At 51.0% G+C, this 17,560-nt stretch overlaps 1 protein-coding gene across 2 annotated transcripts in view; it reads right to left on the reverse strand.

The window, feature by feature from the left end:
* The window catches only part of TIMMDC1 (translocase of inner mitochondrial membrane domain containing 1), a 61,320-nt gene extending 44,109 nt beyond the window's left edge, over positions 1 to 17,211 (reverse strand). Inside the window, exons 1-2 of one of the 2 annotated variants that reach the window (XM_063956889.1) lie at positions 17,012 to 17,211; positions 15,477 to 15,624 (exon numbers count right to left, since the gene is read on the reverse strand). In XM_063956889.1, coding sequence (XP_063812959.1) covers positions 15,477 to 15,580 — 104 coding nt within the window. In that variant the 5' untranslated portion in view covers positions 15,581 to 15,624; positions 17,012 to 17,211. Of the gene's footprint in view, positions 1 to 15,476; positions 15,625 to 17,001 lie in introns of both variants that reach the window. The other variant, XM_063956888.1, reaches the window with a different exon arrangement.
* Positions 17,212 to 17,560: the final 349 nt, after the last annotated feature.

Raw genomic sequence — 17,560 nt, forward strand, 5'->3', positions numbered from 1 at the left:
TGCCCAAGAATCCTAGCAGCACCCATGAGCAGTTCGCCACCCAGCTGCGGCAGTACGTGGTGAAGTGGGTGAAGGATTCGGAAGCCACTACATGGGACGCACTGATCGACCTGATCTGCAGAGAGCAGTTCTACCGCAGGTGCGCCCAAGAAGTGAAGGAGTGGGTGCTAGATCGGGAGCCACCCAGCTTAAAAATGGCTGCCCAATTAGCCGACAAATATGTGGCAATTCGGCCACGGGGGCAGAAGCGCCCCGCCAGCAGCCAGCTCCAACAGACTGTACCACCAAGGGGACCCCCCTCTTCAGCTCATCAACCCCAAAGACAAGCATCTTCCAACCCGGGTGCTCTTGGCCAGCAACCGCACCGCAGCGTCCCTGCAACTGATCAGAGATCATCGGTGCCACGACTGGAGAAGAAGTGCTACGGCTGTGGGAAAATCGGACATCTGAGGATGAACTGTCCTGCATCCCAAGCACCCCAGACTCGTGCCCCAAATCCGAGTGCTGGAGCCCGGATCGCTTGTTTGACGAGAGGAGATGAGCCTACAGAGACTGTTCCCCCTCCAGTCAGTCCGATGGAGTGTGGCGAGAGACAGGTGCACTCTGCGGAGAGAGTCACCTGCATGGCCAAACAGCCCCTACACAACATGTGGAGGCACCTGCAGCCAGTCCACGTGGGACCCCTGCAGGGAGAAGGCCTAAGAGACTCTGGGGCCTCAATCACTGTGGTGAGCCCCCACCTTATAGATCCTGCTGCAGTATTGCAGGGTCGCACTGCCACGGTCACCCTGGCAGAAGGAACAGAAAAAGCGGTTCCCATGGCAAGAGTCTACCTGGACTGGGGAGCTGGACCAGAGTTGCGAGAAGTTGCCGTCATGGATGGTCTCCCAACTGATGTGGTCCTAGGAAATGATCTGGGTGGTGGGATCGTCACTATGTTTGTTGGCGCCATTCCCCGGAGTCAAGTTCCAAAACCACCGTTGACATCAGCTACTCCAGCCCAGCCCAGCCCAGCCCAGAGGAAAAGACTACAGCTGCTAGACAACTGCCAGCACAGCCAACCACAGCATCAACCAGCCCAGAGGAAAAGATTACAGCGGCTAGATCAGTACATCGACCCCGCATGCCTTTTGCCTCTGGTATGCCTACGTCCCCTAGCAACGCAGAGGATGTCGGTTCCAGCTCGTGTGATCCTGTGGGGGTGCCCAATGATGCTCCTGACCCAAGTGGTTTGCCAACTCCGGCGGTGAGTATGAGAAACCACACTGACTTTTCCATGACTGACCCCTACCAGACTGACCCTAGTAGTCCCCACCTAGATCCCCCTGTAGAGTGTCCCAATTTAGGAGAGATTGAGGGCCACAGGCAGGAGTTTAGGGAGGCTCAACTCTCTGGCCCATCCCCGAAAGGCATGAGGCGCCACTCTGGCAGCGGCCTTGACAGGGTTGGGGCGGGGAGGTTGACCTGGCGGGAAGGGTTAAGGTACAGGGTAGCCAGGAAAGTGGGAGGGGATAGACCAGATAGGGAATGTGTCCAACTGGTCCCCTCAGGGAACGTTCCTGCGCAACCGGTGTCGGTTGCCAGCGAAACCCCTTTGGACAGTAACCCGGAGACAGACCATACCCTGAAGTGCCTGACACAGAGCTTACCCTGGTCTGGAATGTCGGATGACGCCCAGACCAACTGTAAGGCTGGTGCCATGCGTTGGCAGCCGGGGCACTCCAGCGTTTGTGTTGTCTCTGGGCCTCTGCCCATAGGAGAACCCTTGCAGCAAGTTGCTGTGGACATAGCAGGTCCCCTGCCTGTGCGCAGTAGATCGGGGAAGACACGCAGCCTCCCTGTAGTGGATGCCACACAGGATCCAGAGGCTGGTGGTCTGGCCGCCATCACTGTGGCACAGGTAGCGGACGAGGAGGGAAGAGTAGGCCTAGGTGACAGGGTAGGTTTCCCGAGTCATAGGTCGACGGAGGAGGATTGGAGGGCAGGTCTGACAGTTAGGGCAGACAGTTGCCAGATAGGTATGATGGAGGTGCAGTGCCTGGGGCACTATGTGGGAGGAGACAGGGGTAGGCCCAAACCAGAGGGGGTGGAGGCAACCAGAGGCTGTCCCCGACCCACATCACCCAGACCGGTACTGACCTTAGAACCTGTAAGGCCCTACGGACATGTTGTCATTGACTTTAGTCCTGTAGTGAACCCCTTGACAGAGATGGCTAGGAAGGGCATTCCCAAGTCAGTGGACTTTGCACCCGCTTGCGAGTTGGCATTCCAGTCATTGAAGGAGGCTCGGGTACCCGCTCCAGTGCTGATGGCGCACATTCTTGACCAGGACTGTGTGTTACGAACTATTGCGCCACTGCACGGACTGGGAGCTGTACCGAGCCAGAAAGAGCCATATGGGCAGGAGCACCCTGTGGCCTGTTTGAGCAGGAAACTGCTATGGTGGGAGGTGGGGTATGCCACAATTGGGACACCTTGGGTGGCACTTGTTTGTAACCAGCCCCCCGCCGTGGTGACTTACCACCCACCTGTTAGGTGGCTGCAACCTACCTTGGGGAAATTTGACAGACTTTTGTGGTGGAGCCTTGAACTTGGACTTCAGGTGGCCTATTTGAACATTGTGCACCCACGAAGAGAGGCCCACTACACTATGGATGAACTGTCTAGGCCAGAGCCTACACATCCCAGGTAGCGTCCCCTTCACCCCAACGGACTGCGGGACCAGGACCCAAATCGTTGGGACATGGGTCCCTGGTTGACCCGCTTGAATGGGGGGGGAGGAGTGTGGCCGGAGAGACCAACCAGCCACACGTGTAATGGCGGCTGCGGCACTGAAGGTGTTAACCCTCGTGCCCGGCGCCATATTAAGGGACAATGGGCGCTGGGCGTCACTGTTAAACGTACTTACGGCGCTGGGCACGGACTGTTTAAAAGTTTGTTTAATGATGTGTTTTACTTTTAACATGTCATATGTAGTGCTCTGTGCACCATTGCAGGAAGACATGTTTAAATGTATTTATTTTATATTCAAGACAGGCTTGGTGTATATTTAAAGGAAAAATGCAGTTACTATAGCTGTCTGAATAAGCAACTCTTATCCTCTGGAAATAGGAAGTGGCATGCTAATGGCTCTGTCCTAGCAGTGAGGTGTGAAGGACAATACCTTTTGATGTGTAAGTTCCTTAGAGAGAGATACTAATCACTGGGTCTATGGTCTTGGAATATATGTTTGATGTAGGGGATGTAATTTATATACGTTCCGTGAATGGCAGATAAAGGAAGGAAGACTGTTTGTTTGTATTGTAGCTATTCCTGTTGTAATCTTAAACACTGGGTTTGCCTGCAGATGGGAATGACCAGACACATTTGTATTTTGAAGATATGTGATAAATTTATCAATAGTGAATGTTAATCTGATACCAAACGTTGTCTGGGTGACAGGAAGGAGGATATTGTTTTATTGCACTTATATCCTTGTAAAATGTAATTTATTGGTATTTTGTAAAATAACCTGATTGGTTGGAGAAGACAGGGAGGGCTTACCCCCCTGTGATACTGTGTGGAAAACTGACATAAAAAGGAGACCTGCGTGCCTCCAGTGTGGAATTGTAACATCTTCTTCTGCTGAAAACATCTTGATTGTATGCTGTTGCCCCTAGCAATAGGGAGGAGCCTTTTTAAAGGTTATTTGAGCAATAAACACCTTTGCCTCAAGAAGACTGCTTCATCTTGTGACCTACAGGGTTAGGCCAAACCTAGCCCCGTTCTCCGGCTGTCCAGGGAAGCACCTGACGTCTCCAAGCTCCGCCTTCCGCCAGCTACCGGTAGAGGCCTAGCAAGTGGCTAGAGGGGATTCGTCAACACCACACAGCTGTGGTAAAGCAGTGCGTCGGCACATACAGAGCAGAACCGTGGTTCCAAACGCCACGGCAGGTTAGGAGTTTGGTGGTGGCAGCGAGAACCCGCCAACAGCGCAGTGGGTGGAGTCAGTAACAGGCGGTTACTGACGGTAAGAGGGAATCCCCTATGTGGTCAGGCCTCGTGCGGCTTGACCTTCCAATCTGTGCGCAGTCGACGGGACGCGAAAGCGGCGAGTGCTTTCGTACGGTACCGTCCTGTCACAGCATGTAACAGTGCTGAGAGCAGACACACAGACGCATGTAACAGTGCTAGGAGCAGACACACACAGACGCATGTAACAGTGCTGAGAGCAGACACACAGACGCATGTAACAGTGCTAGGAGCAGACACACACAGACGCATGTAACAGTGCTGAGAGCAGACACACAGACGCATGTAACAGTGCTAGGAGCAGACACACACAGATGCATGTAACAGTGCTGGGAGCAGACACACACAGACGCATGTAACAATGCTGGGAGCAGACACACAGACGCATGTAACAATGCTAGGAGCAGACACACAGACGCATGGAACAGTGCTAGGAGCAGACACACAGACGCATGTAACAATGCTAGGAGCAGACACACAGACGCATGTAACAGTGCTAGGATCAGACACACAGACACATGTAACAATGCTAGGAGCAGACACACAGACGCATGGAACAGTGCTAGGAGCAGACACACAGACGCATGTAACAGTGCTAGGATCAGACACACAGACGCATGTAACAATGCTAGGAGCAGACACACAGACGCATGGAACAGTGCTAGGAGCAGACACACAGACGCATGTAACAGTGCTAGGAGCAGACACACAGACGCATGTAACAGTGCTGGGAGCAGACACACAGACGCATGTAACAGTGCTGGGAGCAGACACACAGACAAATGTAACAGTGCTGGGAGCAGACACACAGACGCATGTAACAATGCTGGGAGCAAACACACAGACGCATGTAACAGTGCTAGGAACAGACATACAGACACATGTAACAATGCTGGGAGCAGACACACAGACGCATGTAACAGTGCTGGGAGCAGACACACAGACGCATGTAACAGTGCTGGGAGCAGACACACAGACGCATGTAACAATACTAGGAGCAGACACACAGACGCATGTAACAGTGCTGGGAGCAAACACACAGACGCATGTAACAGTGCTAGAAGCAGACACACAGACGCATGTAACAGTGCTGGGAGCAGACACACAGACGCATGTAACAGTGCTAGGAGCAGACACACAGACGCATGTAACAGTGCTAGGAGCAAACACACAGACGCATGTAACAGTGCTGGGAGCAGACACACAGACGCATGTAACAATGCTGGGAGCAGACACACAGACGCATGTAACAGTGCTAGGAGCAGACACACAGACGCATGTAACAGTGCTGGGAGCAGACACACAGACGCATGTAACAGTGCTGGGAGCAGACACACAGACGCATGTAACAGTGCTAGGAGCAGACACACAGACGCATGTAACAGTGCTGGGAGCAGACACACAGACGCATGTAACAGTGCTGGGAGCAGACACACAGACGCATGTAACAATGCTAGGAGCAGACACACAGACGTATGTAACAGTGCTAGGAGCAAACACACAGACGCATGTAACAGTGCTAGGAGCAGACACACAGACGTATGTAACAGTGCTAGGAGCAGACACACAGACGCATGTAACAGTGCTGGGAGCAGACACACAGACGCATGTAACAGTGCTAGGAGCAGACACACAGACGCATGTAACAGTGCTAGGAGCAAACACACAGACGCATGTAACAGTGCTGGGAGCAGACACACAGACGCATGTAACAGTGCTGGGAGCAGACACACAGACGCATGTAACAATGCTAGGAGCAGACACACAGACGTATGTAACAGTGCTAGGAGCAAACACACAGACGCATGTAACAGTGCTGGGAGCAAACACACAGACGCATGTAACTGTGCTGGGAGCAGACACACAGAGGCATGTAACAGTGCTGGGAGCAGACACACAGACGCATGTAACAGTGCTAGGATCAGACACACAGACGCATGTAACAGTGCTAGGAGCAGACACACAGACGCATGTAACAATGCTAGGATCAGACACACACCGACGCGTGAAACAGTGCTAGGAGCAGACACACACAGACGCATGTAACAGTGCTGTGAGCAGACACACAGACGCATGTAACAGTGCTAGGAGCAGACACACAGACGCATGTAACAGTGCTAGGAGCAGACACACAGACGCATGTAACAATGCTAGGAGCAGACACACAGACGCATGTAACAGTGCTAGGAGCAGACACACAGACGCATGGAACAATGCTAGGAGCAGACACACAGACGCATGGAACAGTGCTGGGAGCAGACACACAGACGCATGTAACAGTGCTAGGAGCAGACACACAGACGCATGTAACAATGCTGGGAGCAGACACACAGACGCATGTAACAATGCTGGGAGCAGACACACAGACAAATGTAACAATGCTGGGAGCAGACACACAGACAAATGTAACAGTGCTAGGAGCAGACACACAGACGCATGTAACAGTGCTGAGAGCAGACACACAGACGCATGTAACAGTGCTGGGAGCAGACACACAGACGCATGTAACAGTGCTGGGAGCAGACACACAGACGCATGTAACAGTGCTGGGAGCAAACACACAGACGCATGTAACAGTGCTGAGAGCAGACACACAGACGCATGTAACAGTGCTAGGAGCAGACACACACAGACGCATGTAACAGTGCTGAGAGCAGACACACAGACGCATGTAACAGTGCTAGGAGCAGACACACAGACAAATGTAACAGTGCTGGGAGCAGACACACAGACAAATGTAACAGTGCTAGGAACAGACACACAGACGCATGTAACAGTGCTAGGAGCAGACACACAGACGCATGTAACAATGCTGGGAGCAGACACACAGACGCATGTAACAATGCTGGGAGCAGACACACAGACGCATGTAACAGTGCTAGGAGCAGACACACAGACGCATGTAACAGTGCTAGGATCAGACACACAGACGCATGTAACAATGCTAGGAGCAGACACACAGACGCATGGAACAGTGCTGGGAGCAGACACACAGACGCATGTAACAGTGCTAGGAGCAGACACACAGACGCATGTAACAATGCTGGGAGCAGACACACAGACGCATGTAACAATGCTGGGAGCAGACACACAGACAAATGTAACAGTGCTAGGAACAGACACACAGACGCATGTAACAGTGCTGAGAGCAGACACACAGACGCATGTAACAGTGCTAGGAGCAGACACACACAGACGCATGTAACAGTGCTGAGAGCAGACACACAGACGCATGTAACAGTGCTAGGAGCAGACACACAGACAAATGTAACAGTGCTGGGAGCAGACACACAGACAAATGTAACAGTGCTAGGAACAGACACACAGACGCATGTAACAGTGCTAGGAGCAGACACACAGACGCATGTAACAATGCTGGGAGCAGACACACAGACGCATGTAACAATGCTGGGAGCAGACACACAGACGCATGTAACAGTGCTAGGAGCAGACACACAGACGCATGTAACAGTGCTAGGATCAGACACACAGACGCATGTAACAATGCTAGGAGCAGACACACAGACGCATGGAACAGTGCTGGGAGCAGACACACAGACGCATGTAACAGTGCTAGGAGCAGACACACAGACGCATGTAACAATGCTGGGAGCAGACACACAGACGCATGTAACAATGCTGGGAGCAGACACACAGACAAATGTAACAGTGCTAGGAACAGACACACAGACGCATGTAACAGTGCTGGGAGCAGACACACAGACGCATGTAACAGTGCTGGGAGCAGACACACAGACGCATGTAACAGTGCTGGGAGCAGACACACAGACGCATGTAACAGTGCTAGGTGCAGACACACAGACGCATGTAACAGTGCTAGGGGCAGACACACAGACGCATGTAACAGTGCTGGGAGCAGACACACAGACGCATGTAACAGTGCTAGGAGCAGACACACAGACGCATGTAACAATGCTGGGAGCAGACACACAGACGCATGTAACAGTGCTGGGAGCAGACACACAGACGCATGTAACAGTGCTGGGAGCAGACACACAGACAAATGTAACAGTGCTAGGAACAGACACACAGACGCATGTAACAATGCTGGGAGCAGACACACAGACGCATGTAACAGTGCTGGGAGCAGACACACAGACGCATGTAACAGTGCTGGGAGCAGACACACAGACGCATGTAACAGTGCTGGGAGCAGACACACAGACGCATGTAACAGTGCTAGGAGCAGACACACAGACGCATGTAACAGTGCTAGGGGCAGACACACAGACGCATGTAACAGTGCTGGGAGCAGACACACAGACGCATGTAACAGTGCTAGGAGCAGACACACAGACGCATGTAACAATGCTGGGAGCAGACACACAGACGCATGTAACAGTGCTGGGAGCAGACACACAGACGCATGTAACAGTGCTGGGAGCAGACACACAGACAAATGTAACAGTGCTAGGAACAGACACACAGACGCATGTAACAATGCTGGGAGCAGACACACAGACGCATGTAACAGTGCTGGGAGCAGACACACAGACGCATGTAACAGTGCTGGGAGCAGACACACAGACGCATGTTACAGTGCTGGGAGCAGACACACAGACGCATGTAACAGTGCTAGGAGCAAACACACAGACGCATGTAACAGTGCTGGGAGCAAACACACAGACGCATGTAACAGTGCTGAGAGCAGACACACAGACGCATGTAACAGTGCTAGGAGCAGACACACACAGACGCATGTAACAGTGCTGAGAGCAGACACACAGACGCATGTAACAGTGCTAGGAGCAGACACACACAGACGCATGTAACAGTGCTAGGAGCAGACACACACAGACGCATGTAACAGTGCTAGGATCAGACACACAGACACATGTAACAATGCTAGGAGCAGACACACAGACGCATGGAACAGTGCTAGGAGCAGACACACAGACGCATGTAACAGTGCTAGGATTAGACACACAGACGCATGTAACAATGCTAGGAGCAGACACACAGACGCATGGAACAGTGCTAGGAGCAGACACACAGACGCATGGAACAGTGCTAGGAGCAGACACACAGACGCATGTAACAGTGCTAGGAGCAGACACACACAGACGCATGTAACAGTGCTGAGAGCAGACACACAGACGCATGTAACAGTGCTAGGAGCAGACACACAGACAAATGTAACAGTGCTGGGAGCAGACACACAGACAAATGTAACAGTGCTAGAAACAGACACACAGACGCATGTAACAGTGCTAGGAGCAGACACACAGACGCATGTAACAATGCTGGGAGCAGACACACAGACGCATGTAACAATGCTGGGAGCAGACACACAGACGCATGTAACAGTGCTAGGAGCAGACACACAGACGCATGTAACAGTGCTAGGATCAGACACACAGACGCATGTAACAATGCTAGGAGCAGACACACAGACGCATGGAACAGTGCTGGGAGCAGACACACAGACGCATGTAACAGTGCTAGGAGCAGACACACAGACGCATGTAACAATGCTGGGAGCAGACACACAGACGCATGTAACAATGCTGGGAGCAGACACACAGACAAATGTAACAGTGCTAGGAACAGACACACAGACGCATGTAACAGTGCTGAGAGCAGACACACAGACGCATGTAACAGTGCTAGGAGCAGACACACACAGACGCATGTAACAGTGCTGAGAGCAGACACACAGACGCATGTAACAGTGCTAGGAGCAGACACACAGACAAATGTAACAGTGCTGGGAGCAGACACACAGACAAATGTAACAGTGCTAGGAACAGACACACAGACGCATGTAACAGTGCTAGGAGCAGACACACAGACGCATGTAACAATGCTGGGAGCAGACACACAGACGCATGTAACAGTGCTAGGAGCAGACACACAGACGCATGTAACAGTGCTAGGATCAGACACACAGACGCATGTAACAATGCTAGGAGCAGACACACAGACGCATGGAACAGTGCTGGGAGCAGACACACAGACGCATGTAACAGTGCTAGGAGCAGACACACAGACGCATGTAACAATGCTGGGAGCAGACACACAGACGCATGTAACAATGCTGGGAGCAGACACACAGACAAATGTAACAGTGCTAGGAACAGACACACAGACGCATGTAACAGTGCTGGGAGCAGACACACAGACGCATGTAACAGTGCTGGGAGCAGACACACAGACGCATGTAACAGTGCTGGGAGCAGACACACAGACGCATGTAACAGTGCTAGGAGCAGACACACAGACGCATGTAACAGTGCTAGGGGCAGACACACAGACGCATGTAACAGTGCTGGGAGCAGACACACAGACGCATGTAACAGTGCTAGGAGCAGACACACAGACGCATGTAACAATGCTGGGAGCAGACACACAGACGCATGTAACAGTGCTGGGAGCAGACACACAGACGCATGTAACAGTGCTGGGAGCAGACACACAGACAAATGTAACAGTGCTAGGAACAGACACACACGCATGTAACAGTGCTGGGAGCAGACACACAGACGCATGTAACAGTGCTGGGAGCAGACACACAGACGCATGTAACAGTGCTGGGAGCAGACACACAGACGCATGTAACAGTGCTGGGAGCAGACACACAGACGCATGTAACAGTGCTAGGAGCAGACACACAGACGCATGTAACAGTGCTAGGGGCAGACACACAGACGCATGTAACAGTGCTGGGAGCAGACACACAGACGCATGTAACAGTGCTAGGAGCAGACACACAGACGCATGTAACAATGCTGGGAGCAGACACACAGACGCATGTAACAGTGCTGGGAGCAGACACACAGACGCATGTAACAGTGCTGGGAGCAGACACACAGACAAATGTAACAGTGCTAGGAACAGACACACAGACGCATGTAACAATGCTGGGAGCAGACACACAGACGCATGTAACAGTGCTGGGAGCAGACACACAGACGCATGTAACAGTGCTGGGAGCAGACACACAGACGCATGTTACAGTGCTGGGAGCAGACACACAGACGCATGTAACAATGTTGGGAGCAGACACACAGACGCATGTAACAGTGCTAGGAGCAAACACACAGACGCATGTAACAGTGCTGGGAGCAAACACACAGACGCATGTAACTGTGCTAGGAGCAGACACACAGACGCATGTAACAGTGCTAGGAGCAGACACACAGACGCATGTAACAGTGCTGGGAGCAAACACACAGACGCATGTAACTGTGCTGGGAGCAGACACACAGACGCATGTAACAGTGCTGGGAGCAGACACACAGACGCATGTAACAGTGCTAGGATCAGACACACAGACGCATGTAACAGTGCTAGGAGCAGACACACAGACGCATGTAACAATGCTAGGATCAGACACACACAGACGCATGAAACAGTGCTAGGAGCAGACACACACAGACGCATGTAACAGTGCTGAGAGCAGACACACAGACGCATGTAACAGTGCTAGGAGCAGACACACACAGACGCATGTAACAGTGCTAGGAGCAGACACACACAGACGCATGTAACAATGCTGGGAGCAGACACACAGACGCATGTAACAATGCTAGGAGCAGACACACAGACGCATGGAACAGTGCTAGGAGCAGACACACAGACGCATGTAACAATGCTAGGAGCAGATATACAGACGCATGTAACAGTGCTAGGATCAGACACACAGACACATGTAACAATGCTAGGAGCAGACACACAGACGCATGGAACAGTGCTAGGAGCAGACACACAGACGCATGTAACAGTGCTAGGATTAGACACACAGACGCATGTAACAATGCTAGGAGCAGACACACAGACGCATGGAACAGTGCTAGGAGCAGACACACAGACGCATGGAACAGTGCTAGGAGCAGACACACAGACGCATGTAACAGTGCTGGGAGCAGACACACAGACGCATGTAACAGTGCTGTGAGCAGACACACAGACAAATGTAACAGTGCTAGGAACAGACACACAGACGCATGTAACAATGCTGGGAGCAGACACACAGACGCATGTAACAGTGCTGGGAGCAGACACACAGACGCATGTTACAGTGCTGGGAGCAGACACACAGACGCATGTTACAGTGCTGGGAGCAGACACACAGACGCATGTAACAATGCTGGGAGCAGACACACAGACGCATGTAACAGTGCTAGGAACAGACACACAGACACATGTAACAATGCTGGGAGCAGACACACAGACGCATGTAACAGTGCTGGGAGCAGACACACAGACGCATGTAACAGTGCTGGGAGCAGAGACACAGACGCATGTAACAATACTAGGAGCAGACACATAGACGCATGTAACAATGCTAGGAGCAGACACACAGACGCATGTAACAGTGCTGGGAGCAAACACACAGACGCATGTAACAGTGCTGGGAGCAAACACACAGACGCATGTAACAGTGCTAGAAGCAGACACACAGACGCATGTAACAGTGCTGGGAGCAGACACACAGACGCATGTAACAGTGCTAGAAGCAGACACACAGACGCATGTAACAGTGCTAGGAGCAAACACACAGACGCATGTAACAGTGCTGGGAGCAGACACACAGACGCATGTAACAATGCTGGGAGCAGACACACAGACGCATGTAACAGTGCTAGGAGCAGACACACAGACGCATGTAACAGTGCTGGGAGCAGACACACAGACGCATGTAACAGTGCTGGGAGCAGACACACAGACGCATGTAACAGTGCTAGGAGCAGACACACAGACGCATGTAACAGTGCTGGGAGCAGACACACAGACGCATGTAACAGTGCTGGGAGCAGACACACAGACGCATGTAACAATGCTAGGAGCAGACACACAGACGTATGTAACAGTGCTAGCAGCAAACACACAGACGCATGTAACAGTGCTAGGAGCAGACACACAGACGCATGTAACAGTGCTAGGAGCAGACACACAGACGCATGTAACAGTGCTAGGAGCAGACACACAGACGCATGTAACAGTGCTAGGAGCAAACACACAGACGCATGTAACAGTGCTAGGAGCAAACACACAGACGCATGTAACAGTGCTGGGAGCAAACACACAGACGCATGTAACTGTGCTAGGAGCAGACACACAGACGCATGTAACAGTGCTAGGAGCAGACACACAGACGCATGTAACAGTGCTGGGAGCAAACACACAGACGCATGTAACTGTGCTGGGAGCAGACACACAGACGCATGTAACAGTGCTGGGAGCAGACACACAGACGCATGTAACAGTGCTAGGATCAGACACACAGACGCATGTAACAGTGCTAGGAGCAGACACACAGACGCATGTAACAATGCTAGGATCAGACACACACAGACGCATGAAACAGTGCTAGGAGCAGACACACACAGACGCATGTAACAGTGCTGTGAGCAGACACACAGACGCATGTAACAATGCTAGGAGCAGACACAGACGCATGTAACAGTGCTAGGAGCAGACACACAGACGCATGTAACAATGCTAGGAGCAGACACACAGACGCATGTAACAGTGCTAGGAGCAGACACACAGACGCCACACAGACGCATGTAACAATGCTAGGAGCAGACACACAGACGCATGGAACAGTGCTGGGAGCAGACACACAGACGCATGTAACAGTGCTGGGAGCAGACACACAGACGCATGTAACAGTGCTGGGAGCAGACACACAGACAAATGTAACAGTGCTAGGAACGGACACACAGACGCATGTAACAATGCTGGGAGCAGACACACAGACGCATGTAACAGTGCTGGGAGCAGACACACAGACGCATGTTACAGTGCTGGGAGCAGACACACAGACGCATGTAACAGTGCTGGGAGCAGACACACAGACGCATGTAACAATGCTGGGAGCAGACACACAGACGCATGTAACAGTGCTGGGAACGGACACACAGACGCATGTAACAGTGCTGGGAGCAAACACACAGACGCATGTAACAGTGCTAGAAGCAGACACACAGACGCATGTAACAGTGCTGGGAGCAGACACACAGACGCATGTAACAGTGCTAGGAGCAGACACACAGACGCATGTAACAGTGCTAGGAGCAAACACACAGACGCATGTAACAGTGCTGGGAGCAGACACACAGACGCATGTAACAGTGCTGGGAGCAGACACACAGACGCATGTAACAGTGCTAGGAGCAGACACAGACGCATGTAACAGTGCTGGGAGCAGACACACAGACGCATGTAACAGTGCTGGGAGCAGACACACAGACGCATGTAACAGTGCTGGGAGCAGACACACAGATGCATGTAACAGTGCTGGGAGCAGACACACAGACGCATGTAACAGTGCTGGGAGCAGACACACAGACGCATGTAACAGTGCTGGGAGCAGACACACAGACGCATGTAACAGTGCTGGGAGCAGACACACAGACGCATGTAACAGTGCTGGGAGCAGACACACAGACGCATGTAACAGTGCTGGGAGCAGACACACAGACGCATGTAACAGTGCTGGGAGCAGACACACATACGCATGTAAATGTGCTGGGAGCAGACACACAGACGCATGTTACAGTGCTGAGAGCAGACACACAGACGCATGTAACAGTGCTGGGAGCAGACACACAGACGCATGTAACAGTGCTGGGAGCAGACACACAGATGCCTGTAACAATGCTAGGAGCAGACACACAGACGCATGTAACAATGCTGGGAGCAGACACACAGACGCATGTAACAGTGCTGGGAGCAGACACACAGACGCATGTAACAGTGCTGGGAGCAGACACACAGACGCATGTAACAGTGCTAGGAGCAGACACACAGACGCATGTAAATGTGCTGGGAGCAGACACACAGACGCATGTTACAGTGCTGGGAGCAGACACACAGACGCATGTAACAGTGCTAGGAGCAGACACACACAGAAGCATGTAACAGTGCTGGGAGCAGACACACAGACGCATGTAACAGTGCTGGGAGCAGACACACAGACGCATGTAACAGTGCTGGGAGCAGACACACACAGAGCATGTAACAGTGCTGGGAGCAGACACACAGACGCATGTAACAGTGCTGGGAGCAGACACACAGATGCCTGTAACAATGCTAGGAGCAGACACACAGACGCATGTAACAATGCTGGGAGCAGACATAGAGACGCATGTAACAATGCTAGGAGCAGACACACAGACGCATGTAACAGTGCTAGGAGCAGACACACAGACGCATGTAACAGTGCTAGGAGCAGACACACAGACGCATGTAACAATGCTAGGAGCAGACACACAGACGCATGTAACAGTGCTAGGAGCAGACACACAGACGCATGTAACAGTGCTAGGAGCAGACACACAGACGCATGTAACAGTGCTGGGAGCAGACACACAGACGCATGTAACAGTGCTGGGAGCAGACACACAGACGCATGTAACAGTGCTGGGAGCACCAGTCACTACAGAGGGAAGAACACATAGACAGTGATCAGTTATCGCCCTGCGGATGACACTTACTTGCGCTGGTAGAGCTCTCTGACCCGGTCCCAGCCGCTCTGCACAGAATCCGGGTCCTGTATGCCGCCAGGAAGGGAAGGGCCGGGCCCCTGGGGAGCGTCCATCAGGTGCACCTATCTGTCACTGTACCGGATGTGAGGCCCCTGCACTGTGTAATAGAGGGGAGACAGACCGCTCTTACCAGCACACACATCCCTTATGCTGTAATGTCCTGGCTTTCCCCTCACCCTCAGGACACTGCTCTGACCTGTATATAGTAACATCAGACCTGTATGCAGTCACCCTGTATATAGTAACATCAGACCTGTATGCAGTCACCCTGTATATAGTAACATCACACCTGGATACAGTCACCCTGTATATAAGACCTGTATATAGGAACACCAGATCTGTATATAATATAGAAGACCTGTATATAGTAACATCAGACCTGGATACAGTCACCCTGTATATAGTAACATCAGACCTGGATACAGTCAACTTGTATACAAGATCGGTATATAATAACACCTGATCTGTATACAGTCACCCTGTATATAAGACCTGTATATAGTAACACCATATCTGTATATATAATATATAAGACCTGTAGATAGTAAAATCAGACCTGTATGCAGTCACCCAGCATATAAGACCGGTATAGAGTAACATCAGATCTGTATATATAATATAGAAGACCTGTATATAGTAACATTAGACCTGTATGCAGTCACCCTGTATATAGTAACATCAGACCTGGATACAGTCACCCTGTATATAGTAACATCAGACCTGGATACAGTCACCCTGTATATAAGACCTGTATATAGGAACACCAGATCTGTATATAACATAGAAGACCTGTATATAGTAACATCAGACCTGGATACAGTCACCCTGTATATAGTAACATCAGACCTGGATACAGTCACCTTGTATACAAGATCGGTATATAATTACACCTGATCTGTATAGAGTCACCCTGTATATAAGACCTGTATATAGTAACACCATATCTGTATATATAATATATAAGACCTGTATATAGTAAAATCAGACCTGTATGCAGTCACCCAGCATATAAGACCGGTATAGAGTAACATCAGATCTGTATATATAATATAGAAGACCTGTATATAGTAACATTAGACCTGTATGCAGTCACCCTGTATATAGTAACATCAGACCTGGATACAGTCACCCTGTATATAGTAACATCAGACCTGGATACAGTCACCCTGTATATAAGACCTGTATATAGGAACACCAGATCTGTATATAATATAGAAGACCTGTATATAGTAACATCAGACCTGGATACAGTCACCCTGTATATAGTAACATCAGACCTGGATACAGTCACCCTGTATATAGTAACATCAGACCTGGATACAGTCACCCTGTATATAAGACCGGTATATAATAACACCAGATCTGTATAATCACCCTGTATATAAGACCTGCATATAGTAACACCAGATCTGTATATATAATATAGAAGACCTGTACATGATAAATGACCTGTGTATAAGAACATGTATATTACATTTAATCACCAGGAGAATCGTTTATTCTACCCATCACTGCTTTCCGAGGTCACTCCTTACTGGGCGCCGCCATCTTGACGCGTGAAATCACGTGACCAGACTCCCACCCTCTTCATCTCTGAGGCATGTCACCGCACAGGCGCTTCCGCCATTTTGTTGGTGGTAAAACCTTCCTGCGACGCGCTATCTCCGACTGCTGGAGAGCACCGGTAGTGCGGTGTCACACTCATCCCTGTCCCCCGGCTTCCTGTGTCACACTTATCACTGTCCCCAGCTTCCCGTGTGCAACACTCATCCCTGTCCCCTCTGCTCCCAGTGTCCCCCAGTTCCTGTCACACTCATCCCCATCCTTTATCTTCCTGTGTCACACTGATCCCCGTCCCCAGCTTCCTGTGTGCCACACTCATCCCTGTCCCCCAACTTCCTGTGTCACACTGATCCCCGTCCCCAGTTTCCAGTGTGCCACACTCATCCCCATAGTTGCCAATTCAGCTTATAACAAGCAAAATTGGGCTTGTTTTTTTTTTTCAAGTTGCTTTATTTTTTTGATGGTTGCTT

The sequence above is a fragment of the Pseudophryne corroboree genome, chromosome 2 (assembly GCF_028390025.1).
Source record: "Pseudophryne corroboree isolate aPseCor3 chromosome 2, aPseCor3.hap2, whole genome shotgun sequence".
Lineage (NCBI taxonomy): Eukaryota > Metazoa > Chordata > Amphibia > Anura > Myobatrachidae > Pseudophryne > Pseudophryne corroboree.